The sequence below is a fragment of the Xiphias gladius genome, chromosome 14 (assembly GCF_016859285.1).
Source record: "Xiphias gladius isolate SHS-SW01 ecotype Sanya breed wild chromosome 14, ASM1685928v1, whole genome shotgun sequence".
Lineage (NCBI taxonomy): Eukaryota > Metazoa > Chordata > Actinopteri > Istiophoriformes > Xiphiidae > Xiphias > Xiphias gladius.
The window spans coordinates 18,526,765-18,545,147 of NC_053413.1; the positions used below are offsets into that span (position 1 = coordinate 18,526,765).

The window sequence follows — 18,383 nt, forward strand, 5'->3', positions numbered from 1 at the left end:
CTTTCCAGGTTAAATATCCAAAGCCGTCAGTGAAGAAGAGTCCTTTTCAGAGTTCAATTGTCTCATGCAATAGGTGCTTTAATGTTGCAGCTCACCTGCTGGACGTGAAACTAAAGTATGACATGAAACACTTTTAGAGTTTGATCGGTGGAAGCGTCTCACATTGAACAAGCATATTTACAGAGGTGGATTGTATCTGAGTACATTTACTCAAGTACTCTACCTTAGTATGAATTTGATTGTCCTCAGATGGCCAAGACTGCATCTAAATTACACACAGATATTAAATATTGAACACTTTAATTAAAAATAGATTTCGATGTATTTGTACTTTGAGTAATTACATTTTTTGTTATATATTCACCTCTACTTTGCAAAATTGAAGAGCAAAATAGTGTACATTTTTGTCCACTTTTACTTTACAGGTAAGGTTAGTTTGCTGAGTAAGACTTTACAGATAAAAATGTATAATGAGCTTTTAAAATATGATGCCTTTTGAAACTATCCATCATTATGTAAACTTGGTAATAAAAAAAAAAATCTCGACCTCGACCAGCTATTACAAAAAAATGTTATTTACACATGATGGCCTCAGTACCACAGACAGGAACCAATGCATACGAGTACCCTCACCTTTCACACTTTAAATGACATTTTGTTAAAAGTATTGCATGCAATGCAGCTTATTTTTACACTGAGTTTTTGATACTCTCAATTTCCTGTGTGAACTTCTTCCATCCCTGCTTATTTGTTAAATAATACATTATTGTTTACGGAATAGCTCGAAAAGACATCAGTTGAATGTGGTGGTGCAGAGGAAGATGACCTAATTTCCCTGTGAAAATGAGGCGACACAGATGGACGTTCGTAACCGAGGGCGGAACTCAATGCCCACTCACTTCCACCGCCGGAACTTCACATCGTGACACCCAGCGGAAGTAAAAAAAGAAAGCGCCAGTAGCGTTCGCTTTATGCACGTGCGAGAGTATTCGATGGTGTAGTCGTGCCTGCCGATAAATATTTCAGTGGTAGTGAAACAACAATGTCATCAGTTCGGCATTTGAGGGAATTGGTCGTAGATCGACTAACTGCTGCTGCGGAAGAAATAATTGAAGTCTTTCAAAAAACTATCGTCGAGTACGAGGAGGAGATCAATCGTCAGCGCAGACTGCTGGATACCGTTTGGAAACCCGAAATAAGGTTACACAGGATAGGTGTGTAAAACCAGAATGATCTCAATGAAAACTAACAGAGGAGCTTATTTATTCAAAGATGAATAATTATGTTCCCCTTTTGTACCATCGCATTATTTACTGAGATTAAAAAGTATCTGGTCACGTGTCACTCATGTTCCAACGTCATATACCAACTCTCCTCTGCACATACCGATTCTTGTTAATACAGGCCACTGGTGATCATGATATGCTGATATTGTGTGCAACTTGTAAACAGCTTATCACTCCCATTTCACTGGTAGATACCGCTGTCCGTCACAGAATAAAGTCTTACCGATGCTGCAAATGCTGCATGAAGCCAATTCCGAGATTTTGTCTCCCTACCTTTCTCATGTTGTCTTATGGATATTTCAGAAGAATTTCATGTTCATCTCGGAGTCCACCCATTGCACACACGTCACCTTTTAATGCTGAAAATCGTGCAATGTGAACTAATTACACCTTTAAAAAAAAAAAAAAAAAAACAGCTTCCTCATATTTTGTCCTAAACAATTCAAACCGTTTTGTTTTCATCTGGGCCTCCTTCCACTACATGCACAAGTCACTGTACCTGCCAGTGGACAATGGCATATCTGAGCAACAGTGATCGTTTTCATGCAAAGAATGGAGATGCACAGTTTGAGAGTTGTATTTGGCAGTGGAAAGGGAGCGACACAGGTCAAAATGTTGGTTTGCCACTTTACATATGACACTAAAACGACTGGCACAGAACTGGCATCTACCAGTGAAATGTGAGTGAGGAGTGATAAGCTGTTTCCAAGTTGCACACTTTATAAGCATATCATAATCATCAGTGGCCTGTATTAATAAGAATCAGTATGTGCAGAGGAAATGTGGTATATGACATTGGAACATGAGGGGCATACTGTTTATAAATGCCACAAGCTGGTAGAATGGCAGTGGCATACAAAAACCAACAGTGGCAATAAACTAATCAGAATCGACACATGCCACTAAAACAAGAGGGACACGTGATCAGAGACTTTTTAACTTCAGTGTTTAATCTATTTCTTGTGTCCCTTTGTCCCTCCAGAACTCCCACAGCAACATGTCCGTAAGGGGAAGGAGATTAAAGAGGAACAGGAGGAGGAACTCTGCACGAGGCAGGAGGGAGAGCAGCTTGCACTGAAGCAGGAGACCGATACCTTCATGTTGACTCCTACTTATGAGGACAGTGACCACCGTGAACCAGAACCTAACTGCGACCACCGTCTCCTCGCTCCCGACTCTCCTGTAGCTGAGAGCCACGATAAGAAAGGAAGCAAGCATGTGGACCCAGGATCAACTAGAAATGCAGAGTCGAAGCCAAAGAAGAGACGTCACAAAAAAACAAGTTACAGCAAGAATGAATGTAACTCTCCTACGACAAAGAGTCACTGTAACACTCACACAGGTAAAAAGGCTATATTATTAAGGCACTGTACGAGTTTTCAGCTGTGGTTTCTTGTACCTTGTTAACTTAGCTAGGATTTTTTAGCAGGCTTGTAGCTTGCGGAGCGTCTCAGTGGCCATTGAGGAAATGAGAAATAACATTATAGCCTCCAGGTACCGTTTTTTCTCAAAGTCACATGCAGGCATGCTTGTCTGGTGAATCGGAGAGTCTGACTTGGCCCTCAGTGTGAATGGTGTGTGAGTTCAGTGTGTGTGTGTGTGTGTGTGTGTGTGTGTGTGTGTGTGTGTGTGTGTGTGTGTGTAATGTGCTTTAATTGGGAGACTGGAGTGCTGTATTTTTATGTTTCTTGTTGTGCTTTGGTTGCTTATTGTAACTTCTTAAAGTTGAATAACAGTTGATGGCAAAACAAATTTATGTGAAGTTCTACAGAGCCTGCGTGTCACACACTGTTTATTTTCTTTGTTTTTGGGTGAGAAAAATGTTTTCACCTTTTTGGACCCTTACCAGTTTGTACCCATGACAGTTGAGCCATCGTTTTGTTTACGGAGCCTACTTTGTACAGTCTGTTCCAATATTAGCACTGTAAATTAACCACTGATCATCTTTCTGACATTTAATAATGTGTGTGTTGATGCTTTACATACAGATGTCATAAAGTGAGGGTGTAGGCGCTGCAAACAGCCACAGCCGTGAGTAATGGTTGCATGTAATGACAGCTGTTCTGCTGCTGTTGGAGTACCCCACCGACACAGTCAGTGAAACTGCACCACTTCTTTGCAGTTCTTCACATTGACAGGTCTGAGTGGTGGAGCACGCACAATTATCGATATGCAAACGGTTCATTCAGGTCATTGACTTATGGTTAACTGTGGGAGTGGAAATGAGGCACAAGGCTTCACATATTTTAAACTGTGTCCAAACAGTCTTTACACTCCCCCTGTTGATCTTTTCCAAATTTGAGGAGGCTAAAGTTTAGGGTTTTTTTTTTTTTTTTTTTCTTGTCTTGATGTGGTCTGTAGTGGCCTGGACAGGGGAAAAGCAGTGAAAGAAGGGCTTTCACAAATCTGAAACCCTGTTCTAACAGTTACTGGAGTCTCCTTGTTAATAAAATCCCAGTTTGATAGGTATGAATAAAGGGGTTCTAAATAAACTTTTTTTAAACTTCCCTTTCAACTGCCACATCAAAAGGTAACTTCAGCTTTGTCTTTTTTCTGTTGATAGGGACAGATGGAGCGGTGAAACTGAAACTTAACTTTTATCTGTGAGTCAGTGAAATTGTCAGGGTTATCAGTGAAGCATTTGAAACGACACTGCAGACTGGAGCTGACAGGGAGACGCAGGGTGACAGCTGTCACATTAACGGGTCCAATGTCCATCCAGCGCTCACTGAGTCGACCCACGTATGGCATGAGTCCGCTGTCTGAAAGTGGTATACGTGTTCCTTTAGATCAGGGGAACACAAAAGTTTTTCAGAAAAAATGTTCCCCCGTGACCTTTTGGGATCTCCAAAGTAAAACCATAATGGTCTGACAAAGGAATATGACTCAAAAAGGATTCTTATAGTTCTGTCTGTTTTTTCTATCATCAGGTTAGTAACTTATTCCTTGTGTCCCTCTGTCCCTCCAGAACTCCCACAGCAACATGTCTATAAGGAGGAGGAGATTAAAGAGGAACAGGAGGAAGAACTCTGCACCAGTCAGGAGGGAGAGCAGCTTGCACTGAAGCAGGAGACTGATACCTTCATTTTGACTCCTACTTATGAGGAAAGGGACCAGAGTGAACCAGGACCAAACAGTGACCACACGCTCCTCTCAGGTAAAAAGCCTTTGAAATGTGACACTTGTGGGAAAGCTTTTCAGTGGAAGTCCCTGTTGATTATACATCTGAGGACCCACACAGGTGAGAAGCCGTATGCGTGCGACACCTGCGGGAAAAGATTCAGTCACAAATCATCATGGAATGCTCATTTAAAAATCCACACAGGTGAGAAGCTGCATGTTTGCGACACCTGTGGGAAAAGATTCAGTCACAAATCATCATTGAATGATCATTTAAAAATCCACACAGGTGAGAAGGAATATTCTTGCAACACATGTGGGAAAGGTCTCAGAAGTATTAAGGCCTTGGTGGTCCACATGAGAACACACACAGGTGAGAAGCCCTACCCCTGCAACACCTGTGGGAAAAAATTTAGTGACAAGCCAGTATTGAAAAGGCACATGAGAATCCACACAGGTGAGAAGCCGTACCTCTGCAACACCTGTGGGAAAAGATTTAGCGACAAGGCAGTATTGATAAGGCACGTTAGAATCCACACAGGTGAGAAGCCGTACCTCTGCAACACCTGTGGGAAAAGATTCTATCGGGCGGCACACTTGCGAATGCACTTAAGAATTCATACAGATAAAAGTTGAATACTTACAGAACATGTGGGAGAGCTTTCAGACTTAGTTGTAAATTGACAGTCCACATGAGAAGGGCCCATACTGGTCAGTAGCCATGTTACTGCAATACCTGAAGGAATGAGTCTCAGTTGGGAAGGCATGTAAAGTGACATACAGGCAAGAAGCATTGTATTTGCAAAATATGTAGGATTCAGTTGTAGTGGTTCCTTGACCCAAAGAAGTGAAGAGTCACATAATTGCAGCTCTTATGGGAAATGTTTTTCTGATATCACACAGTTCAAAAAATTTATGGGAAATGTTTTTCTGATATCACACAGTTGAAAAAACACAATCTGTTTATACAGGAGAAACCATCAAGACGAAAGTTGTTCACCAACTGAATGAAATACACTTTTGCAATAGCTACATCTTTGTAATTGAATGTTTAAAATTTCCCATTGAGAAGAGGTCATAGTATCTGAGTTTAAGGTCGTACATTGTCAACACCACCATCAGGTTTTGATAAACTATCCTAATTTTTTCCTTCATATGACTGTATTAATCATATTTCTGTTTCCGGCAGTAAGTCTTTGAAACAACTCTAATCTCCAAATTCTTGGAAGGATTTTTGGTTTATGGGGAGTGCATAGTTCCCACAAATGTAAGTGATTGACATCTGAAATTAATATTATTTGTGGCTGGACCGCAACAGTGGAGCCAGCGCTGTAATCGGGAATGTCTGTGACTGACTGAGAGAGTGAGTGATAAAGTTTCACCAGTGCCCGACCAGATGCCATGTGACTGAGTGCTGAAGCTACGCCATTGGTCTGCCAGTGGAGTGTTGGAGTTTCCCCATTAGCCGTTGCTCTTTCGAAATGGATTGGCCCAAACAGTCTCTATTGCGTCATCAGGGGGACATTCACAGGCAGTGCTGCCAACGCCTTTGTTGCTAGATTTACCGACTTTTCACACCCCGTTAGTGAGTTTTCTTCACAAAAGCACCTGGCGACAAACTTCAGCTACTTTCCGTTGAAGAGAGTCGCCAGTATTGCCCCATGAGCGCTAGGTTGGGCTTTCCCTCTGTAGGCACGCCTCTCTGTGTCTCATTTGAATTGACCGCAAAGGAGCTGACACAGATGTGAATGAGCTTCTAACTTTTCTCTCTGACTGATCATTTTACAAGTAAATATAGCTGAAATCACAGCACAGCCGTTGTCTTTAATTTATGTGTATGGTGATTTTGTCAGACGACATTGCAGTTATGAAATCAGGATTTAACAGTACACAGGAGCAGTTTGGAAATGGCTTGGAAGTGACTGCCGGTTAACAGAAAGGCTCTATTAAAATACTGTATATGCACAGAGAGTAGGAGAGAAGCAAAGAGATAAGGGGCGGTCCAGTCATATACAAGGTTTTTCACCCAGTTTTGTTCACTATTTTTATACTGTCAATCAGTAATAAGAGTGGATTGTGAACTCTGATGTTGAGGTGCTGTTGGGGCACCTCTGTTTTCATTCTGCCAAATAAAAGTTTTTTTCTTTTTTGTCTAAAGCATGTCCTCTCATGTATTTTGGGATTGCATCAACATATAATTTTTATTTTCTTGTGCTTTACAAGTTGTAGGAAGTGTACTACATGTTTTTGTAAAAGGTGCTATATAAATAAAATTAGTTTTTCCAAAGAATTTTGATAATAAAATATTTCTTTCAATGCTGCTTATTCAAAATGATTGATGGATTGAATGATTAGGGTAAATACGAGTGTCATCAGCCTAAGTGGTAGTAATGCGTACAGTGATCAGTGACTTAAGGAACGTCGGCCATGAAATGCTGTTTTTCTCGTGTATTTATTCTAACAATAAAACTTTGTAAATTGATAATGAAAGTGAAACAGTGTCTTATACTCAATGGTTTTCTCTGGTTGAAGCGGTAGATATACATGTGATTCCAATTAGAGAATCAATAGAGTGAGGAGAATGGCCTAAAAAAAAAAAACACTTTATGTGTGAATACTGGAACAGTATAGGCTTTGGTCCAGAAAGGTAAAAAAATAAAATGTACATATATTAAGTACACGCTACAGGAGTACTACACAAGTACCTTGGTAACAACAAAAATATTACCACCCATGTACAATATAAAAATAATAAATGGCATTACTGTCATAATACTATTAAATATGGAAAACTAGGCAATTGAACTTAAATATTAAATTAGGAACGGCCAATAATCAGCACAATATTGCGATTTCAAAGCAAGAATCAAAGCTGCCAAGGCTGTGTAAAATAACAAAGTGAAGACATAAAAACTGCCATACCTTGTTCAGTTACAGGTGGAAGAAGAGCAGACTGCTCGGCCCTAGCGAACAACATCTTCTAATTAACAAGGTAAATCTGTCAGTCCTGACATGGAATCTACAAAAAAACTGGGGGGGTAAAAGTTTCCCAAGCAGGTCAGTCACAGTACTCAGGAAAAGGGGGGAGAAGCTGAGAAGCAAAAAGGTGAAAGATTATAATATGCTCAATATGTGCACAAATACAGGCTGTAAATGTAGAAAACTCTTTCTCGGGCCGATGTGTCTTAAAATAGAGAAAACAGGCATACAGTGAAACCATGTAAACTGAGGAGTCTCAAGAATAATGCAAAAGAATACTGTGGTACTCACATTATCGGTAGAATATGAAACATGTTGCCTACCAGCTCAATGACATTAAACACCACAACCCGCGCTGCGGGTGGTTCTCACTCGCCTTCCGGGGCGCATTCGGTTACAATAATCACGGTTTATCTGTGTCCAGAAACTTTTTGTTGTGTAGACATCATGATTTCCAGTCTAGATTGTTGTTATTTACAGTGGTAATAAACCTGCGGTCGAGGAGGTATTCCGACATTTTACTGGAGTAAAAGTAGCAATACCGTGATGTAAAAATGCTGCATTACAATTCAAAATCCCTACATTCAAAATCCTTGCGCCATCTATGATGTGACAAGGGACCCGAACTAAACGCTGCTTATTTTTTAATAAGGGGTCGCAACTCTAAAAGGTTCAGAACATCTGATTTAATCTGTGACAATGCGGTGATCTTTATAAGTCTATCATGTCTGATTCTAATGTTAAATCTTAATCTGAAAAGTAACTAGTAACTACGGCCTTTAGATAAATGCATAAGTAATTGTACTGAGTAAGAAGTACATTTGAAATACTCAAGTAAAGGACAAGTAGCTCAAAAATACTTAAGTACAGTACTTTAGTAAATGTATATCGTTACTTTCCACCGCTGTAATCGGTGGAGAGAAAAAAAAAACCTTTGTAGTTAACACGTCGTTGTTAGGAGATGAAAATAAAACATAACCGAACGCAGCCCTCCGGTCCCCGGTCACATGGTAGTCAAGCTGTGTCAGCTGACAGAGCACAGCTTCTCTTTTTGATGCGCTTCCTCCTCCATCGGCTCATAGCTCGTTTTGAAACACTATTATTTCGCTATCTTTGGCTTACTGGCGTCAAATTTTAAATTTGAGCCAAGTATACGTTGGCGATCCAGCAGGTTAGGCCGCCGGATAGATGCTGCTAGAGTGGATGATGAACGGACACGCCATTCTTTACACGGGGGTCACTTTGGCCTTCTGGAGCACCATACTAATCGTTGGTAAGATTATATTTACCCTGAAAATCGGTCAGAATATCGAAATTAATGAATTAAATCGTCTATTCTGTAGATTTATGTAGCAATTATTGTGTAGTCAGTCGTCGTTTCTCTATGGCAAAGCGCGTTTTTTGCGTTTGGCAGCTAAAATTAGGGACCTGTCTAAATCATGAGAACAGAAGGGTTGCGCCTGTTTGCATTTCGTTCGCTAGCTTCTATTGGCATGTTAATTCGTCGCCTGGAGACAAGGTTATTTATGCATGGTAGCAATTGGACGCGAAAACACGACTTGTTGCTGCGTATTATCCAAATTTCATGTTTTAACAATCAAGCCAAGCAGCTCTATCTTGCGTCTAAGTTAGCATTTCTCTAGCGGTACCTTAACGTTACGCTAAAGGCAGGTAGCTAATAGCTAACCGCTTGCCGCAGGAAATGTCAAAGCTTTAAACGCTGGACAGCAGTGTTTGCGATTTATGGTGACTAATTTTTTATGGTTTTTTTTGGTGGGAGTTGTTATGGGACCCCGGGTTCATATTCTTTCGCAGTTTTATGTCATTTAATCTAGCTAAGGTGACGTTAATTTTTTTTTTTTCCGCGCATGCAACTGAGTGGTCTGAAACGGTCCGAAGTGGGAACTGCAGCAGTTTTCACGTGAGAATGAGCGATCACACTGAAGCTGCACCTTCTCTCCGTGACTTTACCACATTAATGTGACTCTGCCTCACGCCTGGTGCAGGGGAAAAGTTTATTAATGCAGCGACGTACAGCAAATGTCTGTGATAAAGGCTTCTCTCTTTCACGATCTCCAAGCTTACTTGTAAATAGGCTTATGGCTGACCTGTCTTCCACTTTCCACATGTGAATTAATAAAGGTTTTTTTTTGTTTTTTGTTTTTTGTTTTTTAGGAATCTGTTACACCATATTTGACCTTGGGTTCCGCTTTGATGTGGCATGGTAAGTAGTCTTGGCACAAACCCACTATCTCATTCATAGAAAAACTGCTCGTACACTAACAAATGAGTAAAAGACTCTAAAGATGCAAAAACTAGCCATGAATAGCCTATCCATGTCTTTAGAATTAGATGGTCTGTGCTGATGATGGTATTTTGAACGAAACATTCATATTAGTTCAAATTTTTTCACTGCTCCCTTTTTCAATTGATTTTGGCCGCATGCACCTGACATCATCATTTGAAAAGGCTGGATTCCAGTGGCAAATCTTGTAACAATCTGTGACAAACCCACCATCTGCAGGTTAACAATGAGTATGGTTCAATAGCTTTTTGGACAAAACAATACAAAATTCTGGACTCTCTCACTCGCCCAAACAGGACTACTTAAGCTCTAAGAAACTTTATTGTGTCACTTTACAAACCAAAAGTGTGAGTTTCTGTTGATATTTCTGCTTGATGTGATAGTCAGTCCACCTTCTAAGCAGAATGGTATAAGCCTTCCTGCAAGTATTTCCTACCAGAAAAGTAGATATATAAGTTGGGGTCTTTTAGAGGTGGTAGTAGCTACTAAACAGACACTGTGGCAGTGGCAAAACTACACTTTCTTTTCCCAGATTGCACAATTGCAAGGCAAATAGTGTAGGCAGCGCAACAATAGCGCTGCCGACAAATACTACTTTCAGGCTGTTCAAGTATTGCCTTTGCATTTTTGTTAGAGATTCAGGGCCAGCCCTCCCTCTTCGATCGTTGGATAGGGTGGCACTAAACTGTTTTCACCAGACAGTTAAAAAGCCAACTTTTCTTGAAAGTATAAAAGAGTATAAAAATTTAATTTTGCTTTCAGAGACTCACCTCAATCTTGGGTTGTTAACAAGGTTTTCATAATCCTAACTAATGACTACATTTAGAGGCCAAATATGTGTTTTAATATACAGTTAATACATACACAGTATAACACAGTTATACTATAAATGGGCCATTTTAAGGTGACTTAAACATTGTGCTGCAGTGAACAATAGAAGGCTGCATTTTTTTTATGGTAGCTTCCCAAAATGCATCTGGACTGTGAGAGAAATTGTAATTACTGAATTGCTCTGTATCTACTTGATGTTTAGGGACATGATGCAGTAGCCTGACGTTGGCCCTGGTTTCCATTACAGGAAGCATATTTATATTAATGGGCAAGCCACTGGGGCTTGCCATTTAATACAATTTCTGGCATTCAGTTTTCCATTAAGAACATTGTCGTGATTCCTTTTTAAGATAAACTTCAGAGGGTTGTGTGCTTGAAATTGAACACGCTGCATGGTAAATTGTTTCTAAAACTCTCAGTCAAAACAAATATGGCTTATGTAATGTTATCTGGAGCTTGACATTCTATTGCTTGAGCTGTATTTATTTCTCTGAGTCTCGCACAGTTATATTCAACACTGGTAAACGGTGTTGCTATAAAGTTTGAAAGTGAAATAATAAGTAATATTTTACTGCTTGCACATGTTAGGTTTACAAGTTACTGTAAACACTGGTTCCCTATAAAAGTACTTTTTTACTCACAGGTTCCTGACAGAAACTTCTCCTTTCATGTGGGCCAATCTGGGTATTGGCTTGGCCATCTCTCTGTCTGTGGTGGGAGCTGCCTGGTGAGTACCCAACAAGGAATACAGTTTAAAGTGTATTCTACAGCCTTCTGTCAGGTATCTTTAATGTGTAAAGCAGAGGTGGCGGTACTAGAAAGCCTAAAATGCTCCACTCTGTCATCTAATAATTTCCTCTTTCTTGAAACACTCAGGAAAGAACATTATGTGTAAATGTGGAACAGGAAAATCTTAAAATTAGTAATACAGGAACACTCTTGAACACTCTTGAGTATCGTTTTGATGGAGTTGAAATAAATCAGGGAATCATAAGCTATAATGTCAGTGACCCTCACACTACATTGTACAAAAACATTACATACATTATGTTCATTTTGACAATGTGCTTCTGGGGGGTCCCTACAAACTGCAGACCAGACCGTAAGTATTTAGAAAGTTACTCGTTTTTCTTCTTGTCTGGTCTGTTCACAGAAGCACAAAGCTTGCTCTTCAGGCACTGTGCTCAGCACATTCAATTTGAAATAAAAAAAAAAAGGGATACTGCATTAAAGGGCCAAGTCTCAGCTTTAATTTGAGTAGGTTTACATCAATATAGAAAGAACTGTGTTGGAGAGATAACCCTTATAACACACAGAGCCCAAAGTTTAGGTGTCCAGAAATAATTGGACAGTTACACATAAAGTCGAACAAAATAATCATATTAAATATTTTGTGGAAAATCCTTTGCAGTCAATGATTGCCTGAAGTCTTTGACCCACAGACATCAGTAGATGCTTTGCATCTTCCCTGGTGAGGCTCTCTTAGAGCTTCACTACAGCCAGCCTCTGCTCTTGCTTGTTGTGGGGTCTCTCTTCCTTCGTTCTTGCACTTCACCAAGTGGAGTGCAGCTCAGTTGGACTGAGATCAGGTGACCGAGTAGATCGACTATTCATCTCTTCAGGGTGAAAAGCTCTGTGATTACTTTGCCCGTATGTTTAGGATTGTTGTCCTGCTGAATGATGAAATATCGTCCAGTGAGTTATGATGCGTTTGGCTGAATCTGACCACAGGATGCTCCTATATACCCCTGCATTCATCCTGTTGCTTCCGTCAGCACTGAAATCATCAATAAACATCAGTGTGCCAGTTCAGTTAGCATGATGATTTGGGGCATGTTGTTTCTGTTCCTTTTCTTCTCCAGACTTTCTTCTTTCCATCATTTTGATCGAGGCTGATTTTTGTTTCATCAGTGCATAGAAATTTGTTCCAGAACTCTGCTGCTTTCTCTTTGTATGCTTTCTTTGACCTTTCTTTTTTGAGGTTTCCAGTTGTTTGCGTCTTGTAGTGAACCTTTTGAAGTCAACGTCCTGGACCGTTCTCCAGGATGTAGGCAGACATGTTTCCTTGTCAACGATCAAGAGAATATTCTTGACTCGATGTGTACTGAACGGGTTTTTTTTTTTTTCCACAATGCATTGATTTTTCTTTTATCCACAAGACTTGTGCTCTTTGGTCTGCAGATCGTTTGCCATTTTCTAGTTTTCCTGTGCACACCTGCTTTTTAAAGTGTATTCATCTGTGTAGTCAGCCTTTTAGCAAACCAACTACCTTTTACATATATACATCTGATAAATTTGTGTGTGTTGTGTTTTTTTTTTTTTTTTTTTTGCTTGCCTATTTGTCTTCACCTGCATGGTGACCTCTTTAACTCCTCATATTGACATACGATTCCACCTCAATCTAAATGGCAACTCTCAACTTTCAATCACCTCTGAGTCACGTGTGAACTCTTATGTGCATGACCTAATGTTGAAATGACACACAACTACCCAAAAAACATTTCTGGCCAAGTGTCCAATTACTTTTAAACCCTTGCTATTTGGGCACTATGTGTAAAAAGGTCTATATCTCATACACAGTTCTTTCAATGCTCTTGTAAACCAACTCAAATTAAAGCTGAAATTTGGCACTTTGATGTAGTATCCATTATTTTACTGCAAATTGAATGTGTTGAAGCCCAGAGCCTGAAGAACAACAAAAAAAAAACCAAAAAAACTTTGCACTGCTGTTGTCAGCCCATTGTTGCCTGCTTGTGGAGGACGATAAGGCAGAAATGAAAAATATAGAAAACCTGCATGTGGATGAAATTATTGATTTGCTTGATTGAACAGCCAGTCAAAGAGCTCTTTCACAAACTCTCTCACTGGAGCCCATGGTGAGGGACACAAATCCACAGCTACAGGCGGCTGTTGGCCACACACGGTTCACAATCGCCATGCAGGTGTTGTGGGCTGGTTTGTCAGGGTTGCAACAACATTCATTTTGCTTCTCTGATTTACACATTTAATCACTGATCTCGCTTTCCTTTTGTGAGATTATAATAATTCCTATCTTTTAAAATTAGTAAGAAGTATCTTCTCTCTTTTTTTCCCCATTCACACACATCCTGTAAATATTTGTTATATTAATGTCTGAGCTAGTTGCCTGTCTGGCTTCCTTGTTGAATCTGCATTCAGAAGTTTATTTTCATTCAGTTGCTAACATTCGGCTCCTTAAGGTTGTTGCCCCATTATGTGCATTGGAGTTAAAATGTGCTGCCAATGTGGCCAAATGGATCTTTTTATAACCTCATTAGGTGGTCTTTGCATTCAGGACTCATTGCTGTTTTCAGTGTATTTTAAATGCATTTACAACTATTATTTTGAGCACCAAAGACGTGTTAATATTGTGTGTAAACGTGGTCTTTTACAGTTAAGTTAGATGCTTCTAGCCAACCGTAAATAGCACTTAACTTGTCATTCCCTGTGTTTTCCAAATCAGTAATAGAAGATTAAATGATCAGTAGATCTTTGGTTCTGCTTCTCCTTAATCCTCTGTAATCATATCACCTGGTGGTTTTCTATGATGTTAAAGACACACTTATTGTTGCTTTTGTTTTTCAGGGGTATTTACATTACTGGCTCAAGCATCATTGGTGGTGGTGTCAAGGCTCCACGAATCAAGACCAAGAATTTGGTCAGGTAGGCTCAACTGAAGGAAAGAAACATTCAGTCCCATTCTGTCTACTTTTCATCTATTTTATTCTGTTTTATATTTTACATGCTCAGCTGCATAGTATTATCCAGTTGAACATACTTGAATATTGCTGCTAAGCAAAGAAGTTAGCTCAACTTAACATTTTATTTTTGTATTAAATTCTAATCTTCTGTATACTGAAATACTGGGCAAAAATTGTTTGTAATAGCATTCCTCATGGAGAAATGTAGTAGTCATTTTCTCAAATTATGACTGCATCTTTATACAAGTGTTGCTTAATCTGTTAAGTACATACTGAACAAATGCTTTTTCACTCAGTCTTGCTAAAATGAAATCCACATCAGTAAAATCCTGAGTCCTTACTTCCACTGGGAAAACCAACACTTCGCAGCCAACGAACGAGCGTCCATGAGTGCCTGTCAGGGTAGCCAGTGAATTACAGTTCCACCAAGCATGATCATAGTTTGTTTCTGTTAGTCCACAGCAGATCTTTGTGGAGACTTGGGAGAACCAGCTGCATATTAAAAAGCAAATCTTATTTTTTTTTTTTTTAAATGTCTCCCCCCCAGCATCATCTTCTGTGAAGCTGTCGCGATCTATGGGATCATCATGGCCATTGTAATCAGCAACATGGCTGAGGTAAGCAATGAGCATTTTCATTGTTAATGTTCAAGAAATGTGGAATTTAGTGGGAATTTCAGACAGCAGTACTGTACAGGAGAAAGCACAGCCATAAATGGAAGCATTATACATATGGATCATGAAACAAGCTTAATATCATCTAGATAGCAGCACAGTGATGGTTGGTTGGCTCTAATAATAATCTCTTTCATCTTACAGAACTTCAGTGGAACAACCCCTGAAACCATCGGAGCAAGGAACTACCAAGCTGGTAAGAAAACAGACATGAAGCTACTGAATGCAAGTCATAAAAGAAATATCCACCTTGAGAAACACTGACATTTTTGACATAATTTGTAATATACTTACATGTGCCATTTAGTCATGAACATCTCTGACTCATTTGATTTCTGTCCCACTAGGTTACTCCATGTTTGGAGCCGGTCTGACTGTTGGCTTTTCCAACCTCTTCTGTGGCATCTGTGTCGGCATCGTGGGCAGCGGAGCAGCTTTGGCAGACGCCCAGAACGCAAGCCTCTTCGTGAAGATTCTCATTGTGGAAATCTTTGGCAGTGCAATTGGCTTGTTTGGTGTTATTGTAGCCATTCTGCAGGTGAATGAGACAGGCTGTTGTTTTTTAATGTCTTCACAGTTCTTTTTTCCTTTAGAGGAGGAACCTATATTTGGTTTGTTGACAGATTTTTGAGAAATGTCAGTGCAAAGACAGTGATTATCTCCAGAAAGGTCTAGATAGATGTATGTTTCTTAGACACAGTGATTCAGATGTGTTTGCATTTAAAGTTCTGTGATAACTGGATTCTTTTTTTTTTTCCTCCCACAGACGTCGAAAGTAAAGATGGGTGACTAGAAGATGCATTCACACGCCGAGAGGATAAAAAGACAGTGCTGGAAAATAAGATGGATTATTGTGTAAATACATCGTAAATTATTTAAATGTCTCTATTTGCCTGGTATTGTTTTTAACCATCATTCGTGCAAGAAGTGTTGGCGCATCCTTTTGTCTCATAAGAAACATGAAGGCTGAGTTTAAAACAAAAAAAAAAAAAAAAAAAATCATGTGATGCCAGTGCATTTGTTGTGGCTTTTGGATGATCTGAGTGTGTTTGCAACAGTTGAGCTAAATGAGAAGTACAAACAGAAATGTACATGATTTGAAGGATTTTACATTAAGATCTGTTTCCTAACAGCAGCCACTCTGTAGTCTTAGGGGCCGTGAAAACAACTTTGCAATTGTATCACATGAATTGAATTATATATAGGTTGGGACATTTTCATGGCATATTTTTTCCTGAGCACTCTTGGATGAATGATGAGTTAAAAATTACACTAGTATTTGAAAATATTTGTGTGTGTGTGCGTGTGTGTGTGTGTGTGTGTGTGTACACTGGATACGTGATCCTTTTTTTCTTTTTTTTCTTTTTTTTTTCTTTTCTTTTCTTATTCCTGTGAAGCATGAGGGTGTTTACCATTGTGTTTTTAGCCTGGTCTGTCAGTTTTTGTTTTTGCATCTGTTCTTCGCTATTAAGCAAGTGGTCCTTAATCCACACAGTGGCCCAAATACAGTATTTGTCTGGCCTCCTACTGTAGAAGTCAGAGAATCTATGAAGTTTTGAATTAGAGTGCTGATCTGGAATCATTAGTAAGGTAACAGGACAGTTGGACATGCTTTTTGGGGGGCCAAATTGAGTCAGATCACAGCAGCAAATTTGCTTTAAATATGTAATCCTGTCATTCATTTCCTTTACTTCCTGAAAATGTTATGGCACTAAGACTTCTACATTGGACACTAGTGTTACCTTATACTCAATAGTAACTGTTAATGTTCGCTATCACATCATCGTCCAACTAGAGGTCTTTTGGGGAACTAATTTTGTATAGATGCAGTGGTCCACAGTCTTGTATTTTGAGCAATCTCAGGTGGTCTGGCGCCCAAAACTCTGTGTCAAAACTATGGACTCCATTACATAATCAACCTTATGGATACAGATTTTTAATATCCTTATTTTAAAGAAAAATCAAATTCTGCAAATCTTCATATTACTTTTATTTGAATGTACATGTACATTTTCTTATTTGAATGTACATGTTAACAGACATTTGACAATATGGTATCAAATGTTAACTGTTCATGTCTGCAAGTCTAAATTGTTTTCTAACATTCCTTAGGATTATTTCATGTGTGTATAAAACTTAGTTGTGTATGTGTAGGGTGCACATTGAATAGCAGACTATACTTGACTCCTGCTACATCACAACAAAGCCACCATTAAAGCTTTCTAATCTTAGTTTGTATTCTTGTCAGCTGCTTGCTATACAGTGTTTCCATTTATGTTAACTGAGAAATCTGGGTAAACACGTTATTTTTCCAAGTTTTCTGAACCTTTGGCTGCCAGTAGAAGAAAGTGGATGTGGGCACCGAGTGCAAAATGCTGCAATATGGAGAGTAATGTTTGCTGGTGACATGTACGGAAGCACGTTTTGTTCTTGATGCATCATTCCACAGGGATGACAGACCACGGCTAATTGTGACTCGTCTGAAATCTTTTCTTGTAATTTTTCCTTGACCCTTCTTGTGACGTTTTGAAAGAGAGTATAAACACTCAATCTAACATGGAGAAACTGAATAGTCTTAAGTATATCTAGACCTGGCCTCCCAAAGGTTTCTTAGCTTCAAGATCATCTTTCCCTTATTACGGTTTTATGATTAAACCTAGATCAAACTCCAAGATGCCTTTGGTAATTCAGACTCTGTACCAAACCCCTGGCGTTCAGTGACTGTAGATGGTACTGTGTGTGCATTATGTTGATGTGATGGTGATCAGAAAATAACTCATTGTTTTTGACATTGTGTATAATAAGAAAAAACGATCTTCCTTCTGGCTTCATAAATGTATAAATAAAATGGTCCAATCAAGATCTTGTTTGTGTTTGCATCCATCTACATTTCCTGTTTTTTGTTTTTAGATGTATCCGAAGGTCCAGTCGTCTTGAAGCTTTTCACTTCTCTTTGAATCGTGAGCCAATGAGCTGACCCAGGCCACAGGCATTGATCCATGCACTCCTGTATTGCTTCTAGTCAACCTGCAATTTGTTTTGATTTCCACTAGATGGAGCAGAAAACCGCAACATTTGTCTTACTGAATAAACTGGTACTGTACATACTAATTACTCATATCTTATGTTACTACTCAACATAAAAGATTGGCAACAGTTAAGTTTTTTTTTTTTTTTTCTTTTTTCTTTCAGATTCCAGGTAGACTGTCTATCCATCCATTATGTTCTCTCATAAAATTGGTTGTAATTATTATTATTGTCTCATCAGGAGTTTTCTTAATATCCAATAAATAAAACACCAAACAGCCCAAATCACATTTGTCAGTATCATTTTGATGCCAGTTTTACAAGTATTTAACATCTATGGGAAATGACTTACAGCTTTTACACAATAAAAAATAACTATACGAAACAAGTTAATTTTAAAGAATATCTCACGTACAATCTAATCACCAAATATAAACAAATA

The 18,383-nt window shown here is 39.1% G+C and overlaps 2 protein-coding genes across 11 annotated transcripts; both read left to right on the forward strand.

Annotated features, from left to right (window-relative positions):
- Positions 1 to 878: 878 nt before the first annotated feature.
- On the forward strand, positions 879 to 6,143 carry LOC120799430 (zinc finger protein 771-like). Of its 9 annotated transcripts, none has more exons than XM_040144639.1 (5): positions 879 to 1,214; positions 2,269 to 2,628; positions 4,255 to 4,443; positions 4,528 to 4,611; positions 5,596 to 6,143. In XM_040144639.1, exons 1-5 carry the CDS (start codon positions 1,043 to 1,045, stop codon positions 5,604 to 5,606), a joined length of 816 nt encoding a protein of 271 aa, XP_040000573.1. In that variant the 5' UTR covers positions 879 to 1,042; the 3' UTR covers positions 5,607 to 6,143. The 9 variants fall into 9 exon arrangements, with proteins under 9 accessions (XP_040000573.1, XP_040000572.1, XP_040000569.1 ...); XM_040144638.1 differs by having other exon boundaries at positions 5,725 to 6,143; XM_040144635.1 differs by having other exon boundaries at positions 4,255 to 4,779.
- A 2,231-nt stretch (positions 6,144 to 8,374) lies between these two features.
- Positions 8,375 to 18,054, forward strand: atp6v0b (ATPase H+ transporting V0 subunit b). 2 transcript variants are annotated; one of them, XR_005708831.1, is made up of 9 exons: positions 8,375 to 8,658; positions 9,561 to 9,609; positions 11,165 to 11,248; positions 14,125 to 14,202; positions 14,788 to 14,857; positions 15,059 to 15,110; positions 15,262 to 15,452; positions 15,681 to 15,769; positions 17,825 to 18,054. XR_005708831.1 is itself a non-coding variant. In XM_040144515.1 (8 exons), the coding sequence occupies exons 1-8, from the start codon at positions 8,574 to 8,576 to the stop codon at positions 15,705 to 15,707; spliced, it is 636 nt and encodes a 211-aa protein (XP_040000449.1). In that variant the 5' UTR covers positions 8,375 to 8,573; the 3' UTR covers positions 15,708 to 15,913. The 2 variants fall into 2 exon arrangements, 1 of the variants encoding a protein (XP_040000449.1); XM_040144515.1 differs by lacking the exon at positions 17,825 to 18,054 and having other exon boundaries at positions 15,681 to 15,913.
- The last annotated feature ends 329 nt before the right edge of the window (positions 18,055 to 18,383 follow it).